This window comes from Convolutriloba macropyga, chromosome 2 (genome assembly GCF_964194025.1).
Source record: "Convolutriloba macropyga chromosome 2, txConMacr16.3, whole genome shotgun sequence".
NCBI classification, from domain to species: Eukaryota; Metazoa; Xenacoelomorpha; order Acoela; family Convolutidae; genus Convolutriloba; species Convolutriloba macropyga.
In genome coordinates, this window is record NC_134469.1 from 4,077,797 (window position 1) to 4,093,626 (window position 15,830).

At 35.9% G+C, this 15,830-nt stretch overlaps 1 protein-coding gene across 1 annotated transcript in view; it reads left to right on the top strand.

Annotated features, from left to right (window-relative positions):
• The first annotated feature begins 966 nt into the window (after positions 1-966).
• Positions 967-15,830, top strand: part of LOC142355797 (tektin-like protein 1) — a 48,186-nt gene continuing 33,322 nt past the window's right edge. Inside the window, exons 1-3 of the mRNA XM_075407854.1 lie at positions 967-1,823; positions 5,877-6,116; positions 7,082-7,252. Of these exons, the coding sequence (XP_075263969.1) occupies positions 1,287-1,823; positions 5,877-6,116; positions 7,082-7,252 (948 nt within the window). The 5' untranslated portion in view covers positions 967-1,286. The remainder of the gene's footprint in view (positions 1,824-5,876; positions 6,117-7,081; positions 7,253-15,830) is intronic.

Sequence of the window (15,830 nt, forward strand, 5' to 3'; positions counted from 1 at the left end):
GGCTGCAATTGGTAAAATGGTTTAAGAAAATTGGTAATTGAGAAATTACCCCCGAACTCTTACATCGTTTTACCCCATTGGAAGCCCAATGCAGCCCAAAAAACGTAAGAGTTTTGAGCTGCATTTTCCTAAAAAATCCTCCCATGCAGCCCCACTGTCATTTTGGGCGGAAAAATTCAACCCGGGCCCCTCCCCGGTTAAAAGGTGCACATCATTTGCCATTTGCAGCATCCAGGCACAGACACGTACTAAATTAACACGTTATGAACTTTGGAATCTATATTGATTTTCCACCCCCCCCCCCCCTCCCCCTCACCTCGCCACGCCGTGTTTTTTGGCGTTTTTGACCCGAGCGACTGGGGACGTAAATGTTGTATGCCTACAAAACCAAGCCTGGTGGTTCAAGTAATTATGTGACGACTAGTTTTTCTTGGGGGGGGGGGGGGGGGTGTTAGTGTTGAATGAATTCAAAAACGAATAATATAAGATTGATTAAGCATTCGCTGTTTCTTATAACGCTCATGGGCAATTTTTAATGCTGCTACCAGTTAAAAGGGGTGGAGCTTGCTGCATATATTAACTCATTTTGACAGTTAGACACTCAAAAGTTGATATGAAAAAAAGAAGATACAACTCTTAAATCACAACTATACTTTCATTTTCAACCTCAAAACAATCTGTTATATCAACAGCAGCAATGATATATTCAATAAAAAATAAATAAAATGTATAAACAAAACACAAAAGACAGTTCAAAACGCAAGTAATAAATTCACCTGGCTTTCATTTTGTTCAAACTATTCTGTGCTCAGCCGTCCATGCACAATATTATATTTATTATCAGTGAGCTATGCTGGCGTTAAATTCTCAATGAAACACATATACAACATTTATATATATGATGAATGCGGTATACCTTCAAAAAACATACATAGCAACGAAAAAATTAAAAGCGTGCTAAATTGTACAGCAACCATTTGAACAAAATTACGCTGGCTAGAAAAATACCAGCGTCAAAAACATTCATAAAACTGTATATTTATTTTTCTCTTTTAGAAAGTTTCGGGCTAAAATTAGCTCGCGCGATTAAATTCCCAAATATATAAGCAGAAAATGAATGCGGTATCAGTAAATTAGAATTTTTATCCATTCAGAAATTCCTTATTTTATTCACGTGCCTTTTTAGTAAAAACCTTCATCTAAGGTATCATCAAATAGTATAATTTTTATTAAACTGTAAATATTTTAGTTAATTCTAGTTATTTAGTTATTAGTTATCAACAGCCATGGTGGATGTTTGTGCGACCCCCCTCAAACCCCAGTCTGCCCCCGCCCCCTTGCGCCCAATTATGCGCATGGGGACAGCTTCTGTGGGTCCCCGACAGTGGCAAGACGAAACGGTCAAACAGATAAAACTGAGCAAAAGTTTGAGCAAGAAAACTGAAAAAGAACGAGAATACGGACGTCAACACGACACGTTACCGCATTTACGCGACGTTCTAGCCCGACACAGTAACACTATTGCATTTGGCTACGTCCGGGAGGTTCGCGTGGTGGTGATAAAGTTACGGGAGAATCTGATCACGGAAAATGAGGAGGTTAAATTGCTCCTAAAGGGGAAGGAATCGCTGGAAACGATGCTGGATAATTTAAGGAAAGATATTATTATGAATAAAAAGTGTGTGGATGTGAGAAGGACGCGACCAAAGAGGGAAAAAGATCTAGACGAAGCTGATAAAATGATAGAAATGGAGAGAAATGAGTTGGAAAATATGAAGAGGAATTTGGAAATGCATTTGAAACACACCAAAAAGCATTTAATTGTAAGTACACAAAAAGTTCTTTTTTGTATTTTCTCGGATCAATTCTGCCCTTGTGCCTTTTATGACCCCCCTTTACGTCACTATCTAAAAGATAGCACGTGAATCAAGGGGTGTAAATGCCGTACACGAACTAAAATGGGGGTTGGGGGGGGGGGCGAAATGGACAGCGTCCGTGGGGGTTTTATGGGTTTTAATGCTGTTAACTATATGGGTCTTTCCCATTATAGCCCCTCCATGAAAGTGTAGCCCCCCCCCCCCCAATTATGCTATGTTTACCATAATTGGGGGGTATAGGTTATGTGACCACTAAGCTGGGGGGGGGGGGGCTATAATGGGAAAGACTCAACTATATTACAGTTTTTGCTAACTAAATTGCCTCTTCCCAATTATGGCACCCGCTACGTGGCCAATGTCGGATTTCTCGACTATATATACTCGATTTTTTTACTTATTTTCCCGACCCTAGTCTTAAGATTCGTGTTTTAAGCGTGCGTGGAAACAAGTTACAAAAAGCAAATTCAGTTCAAATTTGCTTCAGAATTGGATCTATGTGTTTTTCACTGTGTTTTTCTACTTGCTTTTCACGGTGCGTGCTTTTGGGGCTAGTTCAAAAACTATGGACAATACTTTGCAACTAACTTTGACTCCACAGGTCTGTAGTTTCCACGCGTCACCTTCCTCCGCCGTGAAAGTATTTAATAACTATGATATTTTCAATTAGACCAAAATGAAAGAAAGACGAGTTGGTGATCAAATTCAGAAAAGACCTTCCCCATACTAATCCATGATTGGGAAGACAATTGGCACTTTTTTAGTTACTCATAGCACTTTTCACAAAACCAACTAAGTCTTTGAATTTGGCGTCAATTAAATATGAAAATTTTTTAAAATTTTGCGAGTCCTTCCCAAGCTATACCCCCCAAGCTTAGTGGTCAGATAACCTATAGCCCCCCATCAAGGTAATTGTAATAATAGAGGGCTATAATTTCATGGGGGTTATAATGGGAAATACCCAAATTCGCAACAAATTTTTATGTTCATTCTCACAGTTGTGAAATTGGGTTGCACTAATCCGTGAATACTAGTTTAGTTCAAAGTTGTAGGTTTATATTATCAGTTATAAGCAAGTAGTTTCTATGTTTTGCATAACAATATTCCATTGAGGACATTGAACGCGTAATGCCAGCTCTGGAACACAAAGGCCAATTTGTTGGGAATTTGTGTTTCCGTTTTCGTTGCTGAACTATTTTTTCAATTGGTTTTGATAAAAATAACTTTTGCCATAAATAGACAAATTTATTGACCCCCTTTTTGTTTGCAATTCAGTTTTGTATTGCTCAGCTGCAAATATTTAAATAAACTCTATATAGTTGAAAAGTTTTGTATCAAAATCCTCAGTCCAATCGTTTTTATTATTGTTCTGTTGAAAAATAAAGAAAGTAAAAAGAAATGGGGGAAAGAGTCAGAATAAAAACGTTGGCTTTTTATTTTTCTAATGATATTAACTAAAACTGAAGTAAAGGGGATTTGCAGCAATGTATTTTTTTAGGGTTGACGCTTAATCTAAATGTATGTTTCGTCAACTCATGTTGGTTTTCATATCAGGGCATAGCAATTCACTGCTGGGTACTCTAACAAACTGAACATAGTAAGAACATAAATTGGAAGAAATTTGCTGCTAAGAATCAAATTTGCAAAATTTCAAAAAAAACAAACCTAATACTAAAAAAAACTAACGGCTTTGAAGTGCACGGAACATCACAATTTGGTTATGCAAGTATATATCTTCAAAAAATTTTCAATAAAACGCTTTTATATTTGCTATTAACTTGTGTCAATACGGAATGTGCTTTTTTAGACCCTTATGAAGCCTTGTTTTCTGGTTTACAAAAACGGTTATTAACCTTTGTGTGAAAAAAGTTGCAAATGTCAACACGAGGCATTGTTTAAAGCAATGGTCTAATGTAGCGTATTGTCTTTCCTGCGCAGACTCGACTTGAAAAAAAAAGATTTCTCACCTATCAGGAACTAAGTTTTGTGTCTGGTAAAACATTGTTCGGAAACAATGTTTGGGCGCTAACGGTTTAAGTGGTTTTTGGTGCTTCAAAGTGTAATAACCAAATCTAAAATTCAGCGGTAAAACCGAATTTGAAGAAATTTTTTTTCAAAAAATTGAAACCAATAAAATAAAAATATATAGTTCAAAGGGTCCGTTTGTGTTCATAACAGCGAAAGGACTAAAATTTTGCTTTTTTTCATGCTGACTAGGTTTTCATGTTTTTCAATTTTTACAGAAAAAAAATTCATTCTCTTAATTATAACTTTTAAACCATTGACTGAAGGAAGTTTAACTTCACAATTTTTTACGATTTTCACACGATTGACTTCAAAAAAAATTTTGATGAAAAAAATATTTGAATATACAGTCGCAACTAATTTCGCTGAAGTTTTCTATCATTAGCTTCTATTTTGTTCCAAGTTTTTAAATCAAAAATATCTTTTGTTTTACACTGTGTCCCGTTCAGTAAGGGTTTTGTGGAAAATATTTTCTTGTTTAATACAATTTGTGTCCCTTCTGCGCTTTTTGCACATATATAACCGTTGCTCAGCAAAAATTTTTAAAAAGAATTTAGTAAAAGAGACAAAAAAAAAGAAATTAGAAACAAAATAGACCACTGATACTATTTTTTAAATAGCAATTGTTTAGTTTTTTAATAATTTATTGGTATAGTGGCTCTTAAATTTACTTTTGCCTTACCTAAAGTTAATTTACCTGAACTATTTTACATTAACCAGTTATGGAAGATTCGCTTTAACTATACTTCTATCTGAACATATCTTAACTCACCCTAATTCTTGGCACCTTTTATCGCAACCTTACCTGAAGTTCACCTCAACAGTTAAGGCCTCACTACCGTAACTTAGCAAAAATATTTATCTGAAGTTATGATGTATATTTACCCTAACTGACTGTTAATTTAAGTAAACATACGTTTAGGGTAAATTTACGTGTCGGGTACATTTACAATTAAAATAAAACCAAGCAAATGAACCTCAGTAACAAAAATGCGGTTAAAGAAATTTTGCCTTAAAACGTAATTATCGTCTGGTAATTTAAACCCCCCCCCCCTCCACATTTAAAATATAATTATTAAGTTTCAGGGGTCCGTTTGTGTTCATAATTGCAACAGGGCTAAAATGCTGCTTTATTTTTATGTTTGATTAGGTCTTCAACTTTTTCAAATTTTAAATGAAAACTTTCATTTTCTTAGCTAGAACTTATAAACCATTTACTGGAAGAAGTTTAACTTCACAATTTTTTCACAATGTTCACACGATTGAATTTCTACAAAAATTTGACGAACAAAAATCTTGAGTATATGGTTGCTACGAATTGCTTTGAAGTTTTCTATCATTAGATTGTGTACTGCGTGAATATTGAGCTGAGATTCAGTTAAGAGTTACAGAATGCTAGAAACATTTTTCTCAATATTGACTCAAAATGACTGGAACAGTTTTTTCCGGTATATTGCCTTTTACTTTAACTTTTGCCTAACCTAAGATTATTTTACCTGAACTATTTTACATTAACCGGTTATGTCGGATATGCTTTAACTGTTCTTTATCAGAACATAATTCAACTCGCCCTTATTCTTGGCATCTTTTACCGAAACTTTACCTGAGCTTTACCTCAAAAGTTAAGGCCTCAGTACCTTAACCTAACACAATTATTAATCCTTACTAATGACGTAAATTTACTGTAACTTACTTTAAATTTGAGTAAACATACGTTTAGGGTAAATTTACATGTCGGGTACATTTATAATTAAGAAAAACCAAGCAAATGAACCTCAGTAACAAAAATGCGATTAAAAACGTATATAACGTAACTTAACACCCCACCCCCCCCACCCCCTATTTTAACGTGACCCACCCCCCCCCCCCTATTTTAACTTATCCCCCCCCCCCAATTTTAAACTTCAATTCAAATGCCTATCACCTCATCCCTTGGTTGTCTCATTTCCTAGTCAAAGTTGTTATCATTTGCTCCAGTTCATGGACCAATCGAGGAAGAGACTAGCCAGAGTTCTGGACGAGAGAAGCCGAGTTCTGGATCTGATTTGTCACTCCAAGAACAGTATCCGACATGACCACCTTCTCAAAAGCCAGCTGATGAACCCAGCGTCCACGGGGGGAGGGGGCCTGTTTGATAATATTGATGCGGCCAGTCGACCCAATACCACAATGGCATCTGGCATGATGACTCCTAAGCCAGACAACAACCGGATTAATGTAAGAGTTAAACTATCTGGTCTGTTTTGTGAGACTCTTCCTTAAAATCTCAACCCTGAGAAAATATTTGAATCTCTTTTGTACCTCCGCGCTTATCTGATCATCTGATCACCACATACAAAATGTGTGCTGCTATATATCACGTTATTAATTAAAAAAAAAGCACGTGCGCTCGTGGGCATATAAAAGATTTACTCCCAATCACGGAGGGAGAGGGAGGGGCAGAATAGATTTAATTAACTGTGCCATTATCAAAAGAACGCTAAGAATTCATAGTCTTCAATAAAACAACGTTTATTTCTCCATTGAAAAAAAACATTTGATCAACTTGAAGACTTGATACCGGACATTCTAATTTGAAACATTTGAAGAGCAGTGCCATTTGCAGCAATGTCAATTTCAATATAGTGCCCATTTGAAAACTTTTTGTGCAGTTGATCATTTTTGAATATTACAGGATAGTGCGGAAAGTGTTGCGTTTATTCAGTTTTAGTACACTTTTGAAATATTGAAAACTTTTTAATTGCTCTTGAACGAAGTTGCTAATATAAAGTCGGTTGCAGCATGACAGGATTAAGGGACAAATAGCACAGTGGGTAGTGCATATGTATATAAATTGGGAGGTGAATGGTACGAGTCCAGGTGGGGACAAATGTTTTTTCACCCGCCTGTCGTTCGAGAGCAATTCTTCACACATTAGTCGGTTTATTTTTTAATTTAATTTGTTCGCTGTGCTGGGCAGACTATTGCTTTGGTTTCAATGAACTGAAATTTATAATTCTGTTTTCAGAAACCGTTTGTAAGTATATTTCTTCGTTTAAAAATCATCTTGTGGTTTAATTTGCTATCTCTCTCAATTTTTTCAAATCCGTTCATGTCACGCGAACCAATCATAATGCAGCAGCATTTATCATTGCGTCTCAGCCAATCAGAGAGCAGGTAATATATTTTACCATCCATTTAAGGAAATACTGGCGAAGACAGCGAACGTGAGTGGGGACCTGTTTGCGGCAGAGAGGGGTGACAAAGATGCCCTGATGAAAAGTGGGGTGTATACTGCCAGGACATTTAGACCCCTGGATGGGGAGAGACCCTCGACCCCGCCCATCTCAAATTTGGGTCCCTACACCCCGGAGGTAATAAAAAACGTTACAATGTTATAATTGAAATTAGTTATATCAAATTAATAATTAAGTGTGAAGTGACCAAAAAAATACTGATGTATAATTAATAGACGCGAAGCGATAGCGAACCTATTAATAGTCTCATCATAATGATACATTCTCTGTTTTTTAATGGCCGCACAGCGATAGGTGCGGCTAGTATTGGCCTTCTCTTGTTTTTTTTACGACTCGAAGAAGAGTATTGGTTTTCATCGAAGAGGAGTATTGTTTTTTTTTATCGGAAGTACTATTCGTTCAGACGGCGTATTGACCTAAAAGAGAAAGAGAGTAAAGCTACCGCGTGAACTAATTGTTGCTGAGCGAGAGATCAATGAATGAATTTTCGACTTTGAAAAGTGTTTTTTGAGAGAATGCAGCATATAGATAACCATTTTTAGCAATTTTTCGTCCAATCGGCTCAGTTATTGCTGATATTATTAAGTAATACTAATATTAAGTATAACTAAACTTTTGTAGAAATAGGTTTTAATAGAAACTGTATTAATATTTCGACTTCTGAAATTGATACCACAGTGTTTTTGAGAGTCCAAAAAAGTGGATCGTTCTTCAAAAACCAGTGCATATGGCTGTTTATCTTCGATCTTTGATTAATTGAATGCCTCTTTATAACATGAAGTATTTTGTTCCATAGAATTACATGCTTGCCTGATTTTGTCAGTTTAGTGTCCAATTTTTCTCAGGTTCCTGTTTGTTTTGTTTCGGATTTAATTAATCAACAAAGACTTTTTGTGCATTGTCAGGGATCCTAATTTTCATTTACTAACAGTTGAATAATTTTTGGCGCTCAGTATTTGAAATTCTGCCAATTGAGTAGTAATAGGGTGAGCAAGTCACCCCGGGGGGGGGGGGGTGTAGACCCCATGTATTAAGATAGGGTATAGGAGTAATTTTTGAGAGAGGGTCTACACTAATGTATTAAGATAGGGTATAGGCGTACATGTATTAAGATTAGTAATAGCGGGCGCCACGTATTGGTTATAGCGGCCGCCACGTATTAAGATTAGGAATAGCTGCCGCAACTTAATAAGATTAGGAATAGCCGCCGCAACGTATTAAGATTAGGAATAGCCGCCGCAACGTATTAAGATTAGGAATAGCCGCCGCAACGTATTAAGATTAGGAATAGCCGCCGCAACGTATTAAGATTAGGAATAGCCGCCGCAACGTATTAAGATTAGGAATAGCCGCCGCAACGTATTAAGATTAGGAATAGCCGCCGCAACGTATTAAGATTAGGAATAGCCGCCGCAACGTATTAAGAATAGGAATAGCCGCCGCAACGTATTAAGGTTAAGTATAGGGACCAGGGTATTAGTAGTATAGTGTGAGTAGATCAGCCGCATTTTTGGGAGCCGGTCATTGGCCTTTCCGCGCAGGGAATTGTACAGGCGGGGAATTGTACAGGCAGCGCGCACGGGAATTGTACAGGCGGGGAATTGTACAGGCAGCGCGCACGGGAATTGTACAGGCGGGGAATTGTACAGGCAGCGCGCACGGGAATTGTACAGGCGGGAAATTGTACAGGTAGCGGGAATTAACGGATAATTCCCCTCGCAATAAATTTCAACATGTTTATTGGTATAACCAGCGCAATGTATTAAGATTAGGTATAGCCGCCGCAATGTATTAAGATTAGGTATAGCCGCCGCAATGTATTAAGATTAGTTATAGCCGCCGCAATGTATTAAGATTAGGTATAGCCGACCCTAAATAGCAAGATGGCGCAGCGGAAGCGTGCTGGGCTCATAACCCAGAGGTCGGTAGATCGAAACTACCTCTTGCTGATCTGGCATTGTCACAGTACTAGTGGACTTTTACGCGCTCATAACATGGAAAAAAGTTAAATAGAGGAAAAAAATTGAATTAATAAGTACAAAATAACAGACACAGTACAAATTAAGCACAAGCAAATACAAATTTAATCAAACGTTTACATGATGATAGTACAAAAGAAAAGATTATTAAAGTACATTTAGCCGAGTAGTTAATGAAGTCGACAACAAAAATTTGAGTAACTAACGAAGAATTAAGGAATTTAGAAAAAAATTACTGCCGACTTTATTACACTTCGACTTATTTTACATTAAATTTATCTAATTACATATAATTACTTATAAAGTTTAAAACATGAACGTCATGAACCTTGTTCAGTTTTGTTTGAAAAAATTTAAATAGTTGAAATGCTGCAAATATTGTGTAAAATCCACACAAATTATCAGTTTTCTGAACTGGTTGTTGTATCATTTTCTGATACTTTTTATTCAAAAATTTTGTATTTTGTGATTGGACGAGCCAAAGAATCAGCATAGTAATAAGTTCGATTGAGTCGAGCAATCATTATCCAATGCTCTCCAGCTTCACTGCTCGGAGAAGTGTTGATGAGAGCAAAAGTGAATGTGGGTAGCCTTGGAGCACAATCTGCTGGAAACGATCCAATATAGCGGTATTTGAGTTCTGGGATTCGTTCAATAATCTGTCTCAGGGAAGTGTTATCCATGACAAACAATTTTTCTCTGCTTTATTTCGCAAGTACCATTAACACACGGATTTCTAACTGTACAGTCAAGCTGAGAAGACTCATTCTCTTCATAAAAGCAACAATCATTGGACTTTTTATCTTGCTCTAATAAAAGGTTGCTTGACTTTTTAATTTTGTCAACAGAATTGTTATGGGATTTGGGGTAGAATAAAATAATTATAAAAAGAAGTACCAGAAAAATTAGGAGAGGAACGTAAACAAAAAAGTTTGAATTAGTTCGCCCCCAGTTAACGTCCATTTTAAGAAATTATTTGGTGAAGAGAATGGCAACTGGGTGACGATAATATATAACCCAAAAATGTTCCAATGCAGAAAGCAATGATGTAAAACCCATAAAAAACTGAAAAAAATATGAAAAAATTTTCGTTAACGCAAAAATCTTTAGACATTTTTAGCAACCGTTCCGAACTGATCAATTTTAACAGTGGACATCCTTTCTCCTAGAACAATTAATTCTGTCACGCTTCTAAGCGGGCGGTCGAAAAACATTTCTAATCGGATACTTTCACCGCTGAGCTCAGGATAATGAATACTTTCTCCAGCATCTTGAGGTGAAGTGAGATCAAATACAAGCACGTAATGGTTCTGAAATAGATTATGTGGTAACGCGGGAATCTCTTCGTTAAAATTCATTGCTTTCATTGTTGTTACATATGCCCTACAGTCATTGGTTGTATCAACTGATACTATAGCTCTACCTCCTCGAACAATTCTTAGTTCTCGTAAACCAAATTTCTGATAATGGAAAGGATTTTCTTGAAAATGTCCTGTGAATGCTGAATTTGTGTTCATCGCAATAGCTACTCTTCTGATTGGAGCATTGTTAAAAACATTTTCCTGAATAAACTGGTTCTGTCCTGAAGGAATAATAAATGTGCGTGCAATTGTTTCCATAAAGTTGTAACAAGCAGGTTGATGAGTTAATTGATATTTGATAGTCTGGTGATACACTTCGTTAACAACAACACGTCTTGTAAACAGGGAACAGTCAAGAACTTTAAGGGAGACGTGAGGATTGTAGGAGATCATGTAAAAATTGGGTCTTGCACGAATCAATTTCAGTCTAACTTTTGTATTTGGAAGCAGTAACTTTTCACATTGGAACAAATCAATTGCTAATTTACCGTAATAAGTAGTTACATTTTCAGCAAAAGTTCTTCCTCTCGATCTATAAAAGGGCTTTTCTCAAAATCGCTGGGTTCTTTTTCAAATTCATATCCATGACAAGCCAAAATAACTTCATTATTTCTTGTGGAAGCGTTAAATTCATTGGAAATTAAAGCTTTGTGTCCATAGAGACCATTTGAGTTGTAAACCTGTTGATTGTTCAGATACACCTCACAGTTGGAGAAGAGCGAGTGCAATAAATTGTTGACGTGAGTTCGATAATGTAAATCATCATCTGTGAAAGACATTCCCATATCTGCTTTTCCATGCTCGTCTTTTTTCATAAAGTCATCAAACAATCTTCCCTTTTGTAATCCAACTTTGATTTGAAGGTGGATATCTCTCATATCAAGATATATGCTTCTATCTGTTTCAAACTCGAACTCAATGCTGCTTTCATCCAATGAAGTACTGGGATAAACTTCTTGAACGTGAGAAGATTCAATTGGTTCCAAAACAGGAATTTTGTCAAAAATCTCCAAGCAAGAGTTCGTAAAGTGACCATAACGAAAGTTGCTATCGTTTGTTGATCTAGTATTCATTTTAGTTTAGAAAAAATATCTCTTCTAGTTCGACGACGTCGACTGGTTTTTGGGGTAATTCTTCGAATTATGCGCCGTTTCCTAATTTTTCCACCACCTACCTGTTTACGTAATGTTTTCTTTCCAACATCTGCAGCCACAGATTTGAATTTTTTCTTTCCAGTTAGAACAATTCCAATTTCTGGTGCAGCTATATCAAGCAAATCAGCACCAACTCTTTTTGCTGCTGGGACAACATATCTCCTCAAGAATGGAATAGCTGTCCTCCCAATTGTTTGTGCTAACGCTCCGAATCCTCTTCCCCTCTGTCTTGAATAACCACGAAAATACGGTAAATCACTATCAGCAACCATTTTCTACAACTTTAAATCTAAAAATGATTGTCAGAAGTTTTTCTAAACATTAGTACCGCTCTTGTCACACCAACAGAGTTGAAAGGAACTTTTTCACCATAAGAGTCCCGGAGCTCGAGTTTTATGCTGTGGAATGAGTTTTTTAGAATTTTTTTAAATTGTAAGTTTGGAAAATTTTGATAATTCATGTATTGTCACGTTGAGATGATATCTCCATTCTTAACTTTTGATATAAACGGAATGCATCGTAAAAGAGCAGCTTTTGTATCACCCACAATATTGTATTCAACAATATCACTATATATCATTAAGGTGTGTATTCGTACAATGTCATAAGGAAACTTGGGAAAATGTGGACCACCACCACTCATGAAAACACCCATACCATAAACAGCTTCTTCGCATCCAAAGACATGACAAAGATCGGCACTAAAAATGACAAGTAAAGAGTTCTGATTTGGAAGACTCAAAGAAATTCGCTGTGTAATTTTGTTAACGTGTAACTTGATGGGCGTTTTTTCATACTTTTCACGTTCTTGAATTTTTCTATTCATTTCATTGACAATATCAGAGATCAAGGGGTATAGACCTGGATCAAGTGTGTAATAATCCGATGGTTTTGTATCTGGTGTTGCTTCATCTAGATAGAAGAATTTACCCTCTGTTATGTTTTGGTACAAGGAAGGATACGACAGTTCTGTTATCGCTACCTCCCATTCTCCATCAAGATTAATTTGTTCAGGTAGAAAATTCGTGAAAGAACTTAGTGTATTGTTTGGGTAACAATCAAACGACGCATTGGAAACCAACTCAACAGTGAAAGAACTCATCTTTAAATGATACACTTTGAAAGCTCTTGTTCATAAAATTTACCTAGAATTTCATCACCTTGTTCTCCACAAAGGTTATAGGTTGGCGGTTTAAAAGTAGCAACTTTAACAATTTTGAATATTTCATTTGTGTACTGTGATTTATAACCTTTTCTGAATGGAATATCTTTTTTTGATATACGAACATTTTCACCAACTTTAAAACGTGGTCGTTTATATTGGTTAATTGGGTTTCTGTAAAAAATTGACAAAAAGTCTTTGTTTGTTATATTTTTTGGAGCTTTACCTGTTGAGCGATTAACTCTTGTGTTCATAGTTTTGACAAAGGAATCCATTTTTCTCATGTATTTATCACCATTTTCTTCCATATAGCGATAAATAATGTTTTTCAGGGATTTAATGGCTCGTTCTGCTACAGCAGCTTTCGTTTCACTTCTAGTAGAGTAAATTTTAATTTTCTGGTCCATACAAAACTTTTGAAACTCACCACTAAACTCTGTTCCCTGGTCAACCCATACTTTCGCGGGCATACTTTTTTTACGCAACATTTTTTTGAAAGCTACAACTGCATCGGTAGAGTACTTTGACTTCATTGGTTGCACACGAACAAAGCGAGAAAAGACGTCAACACATACTAATAAATACTTCACTCCATTATTAGTATCCGATAATTTATCCATAAAAGCTAGATCGAGACACCAGATCTCATTGATTCGCTTAGCAAATGCTGGTAATCTTTTGAAATGTCGTGTTGCATGACGATACTTTGTGTAGGAATCTTTACTGTGTAGAAAGTAGGCAACTTTCTTTTTGGATAACCCACTTGCCTTTTGTAGATTTTTAATTGATCCATATGCGGCTTTTCCATCTCTATACAGCCTTTGTAGCTTGGCTTTTTCAGATTTTGAAAGGAATCCAGCTCCCTCTGTCTTTGCTTTTGGCATCTTTGTTTATTACTTTTTGCTGATTTATTCCGGTAGCATCAAGTATTGTGTAATATATGTCGGGAAAATCAACGTTCTTTCTTTTTAATGCAAAAATAAAATCTGCAAAAGCTACTTCTGTATCTCTTCCATCTAATAAAATTGTGTCGTTGAGAGATAGCTTGACTCGCGGTGAATTAAAAATTTGATCTACAATTGATTCGTTCTTTAAAGATCTGGTTTTGTTGCTGATTTCCTTGTAATTAGGGTTCAAATGTGTTGGGACAGAAACTGGTTTCTGCTCAAAAGTGTCCAACGTTTTAACTTCTAATTTGAATTTTTGTTCGTAAAGGTGTTGAGGAATCAAAACAAACTGTTCCATTTCAAGACAATCGATTAATGATAGATGGTGTCAAAATTGATATGAGCTCTATTCCTTTTCGTGAACTTAAAATTGCTCTTCTTTTATTTATTCCGGTTCTTTTTAGCACGAGTTGATGAATTTCGTCTCTGTACTTTATTACGTCTTGTTTTTGTATTTCCTGTAGTTGTCCCCCGAGAAGGTTTACTATGCATTCGTTTAGAAACTGAATGAAATCTTTTGGACAATTTCTTAGGAACGATTTCTTGAAGTTCTGGGAATACGTTTGGAACGTTATCAGCGTAGAGAGATGTTGTGTGTTCATCGTTCAAAAAAGTAATCTCTTGTTTCGTTTTAGGGAGAAAAAAAATAGTGGGAATAGAACCACTGTTTCTGCAAAATCTAAGAGAGTCGACTGTTTTCGGAGTTAGATCAATGAGTAAGTGACCATACGGGATTGAAGTAGCTTTTGTATACCAATCTTTTAATTGTGATCCTAACCCGAGCTGTTGACTAAGAGTGTTAATCTGGAGAACATCTCTAGGAGACTTGATTAAAACTATATGAGTATTTTGTAACTCAATATCTCTTCCCAACCTACTCTGATGAAAAAGATTATGCTTTATATATATTGTACTAAGACCTTTGTGTCTTCCAGCTGTCGCGATTTTAACAAATTCTTTCGAGCTTGAGATTTCTTCACAAGAATCATCAAAAATCAGCAAATACTTTGTTCCATCATTGGGTAGACTCTGAATGAACTCAAAGTCAACTCCTTGAATAAATTGAATGTTTTTAATGTTTTTGGACATTAGACCGTAAAGTGATTGATAATGTTGATAAAAATAGTAAATTTTATCAAAATCGGGTTGAAAAGTTCCAATAATTAGCCAATCATGGATAGGATGAGATTTTCCAGACCCGCTTGGTCCCACCAATGAAATAAAAATGCGTTCCTTAGTAGAGATTATTTTGTTCATAGTTTAGGAGAGGTTAAAATATAACCGACTGTACTAGATAAGATAGCAATCCAAACTGTTGTTTCTTCACAGGTTTCGGCAAGAGTTATTCTTACTATACAGCACGCTAATATTAACAAAATATCAAAAAATTGGGACAAAAAAACCACCAGAGATCTATTACAAGTCTGTCCAAAACATTTCCACGATTGTCGTTCCTGGTTATTATCATCAACGACAAAATTACCTAAATTTAAACCGTTATCTGTATGCTCGGTCATTTATACCTTATTTTTAAGGGAAATCAATTTTTTGAACTGGGAATGCAACTTCTCTCTGATTTCAAAAGTAGTAAAATAAAAATAATAAATTACAAAACGATCACAAATACAAATAAAATTACAAATAGAAATTACAAATATTATACGTTATCAAAAAAATCCAGAGTCCAAATTCCGTAAGCATAAGTTTTCTTCTCTGCACAGTGAAATGTCTTTTTGTGCCGATACGGATAATTGCTACAATCCCAGTCAGTATCCGAGTTATTGAGAAGTTTGGAAACTTTGGACAACCAAGATCATCCAGATTCTCCACATCTTTACACAAGTAATTTGAGAGAAGATTACACTTCTCTAACCCTTTTGCAAAGTATTCTGTTGTAGGTGAACAATGTTGGTGAATGATTGATGACAACTCAGTGTATTCCAGTTTTCCATTGTTCCAATTAATCCCATGTAAATTTTTAGTGTTCCATTTTGCTTGAAAAGTAGGTTTATAGTCTTTGGGTGGGAGGAAACTGTATCCCAATACAATTCCATCCTTGAAAACACCCAACTCCTTGACAATTTTCCCTTCC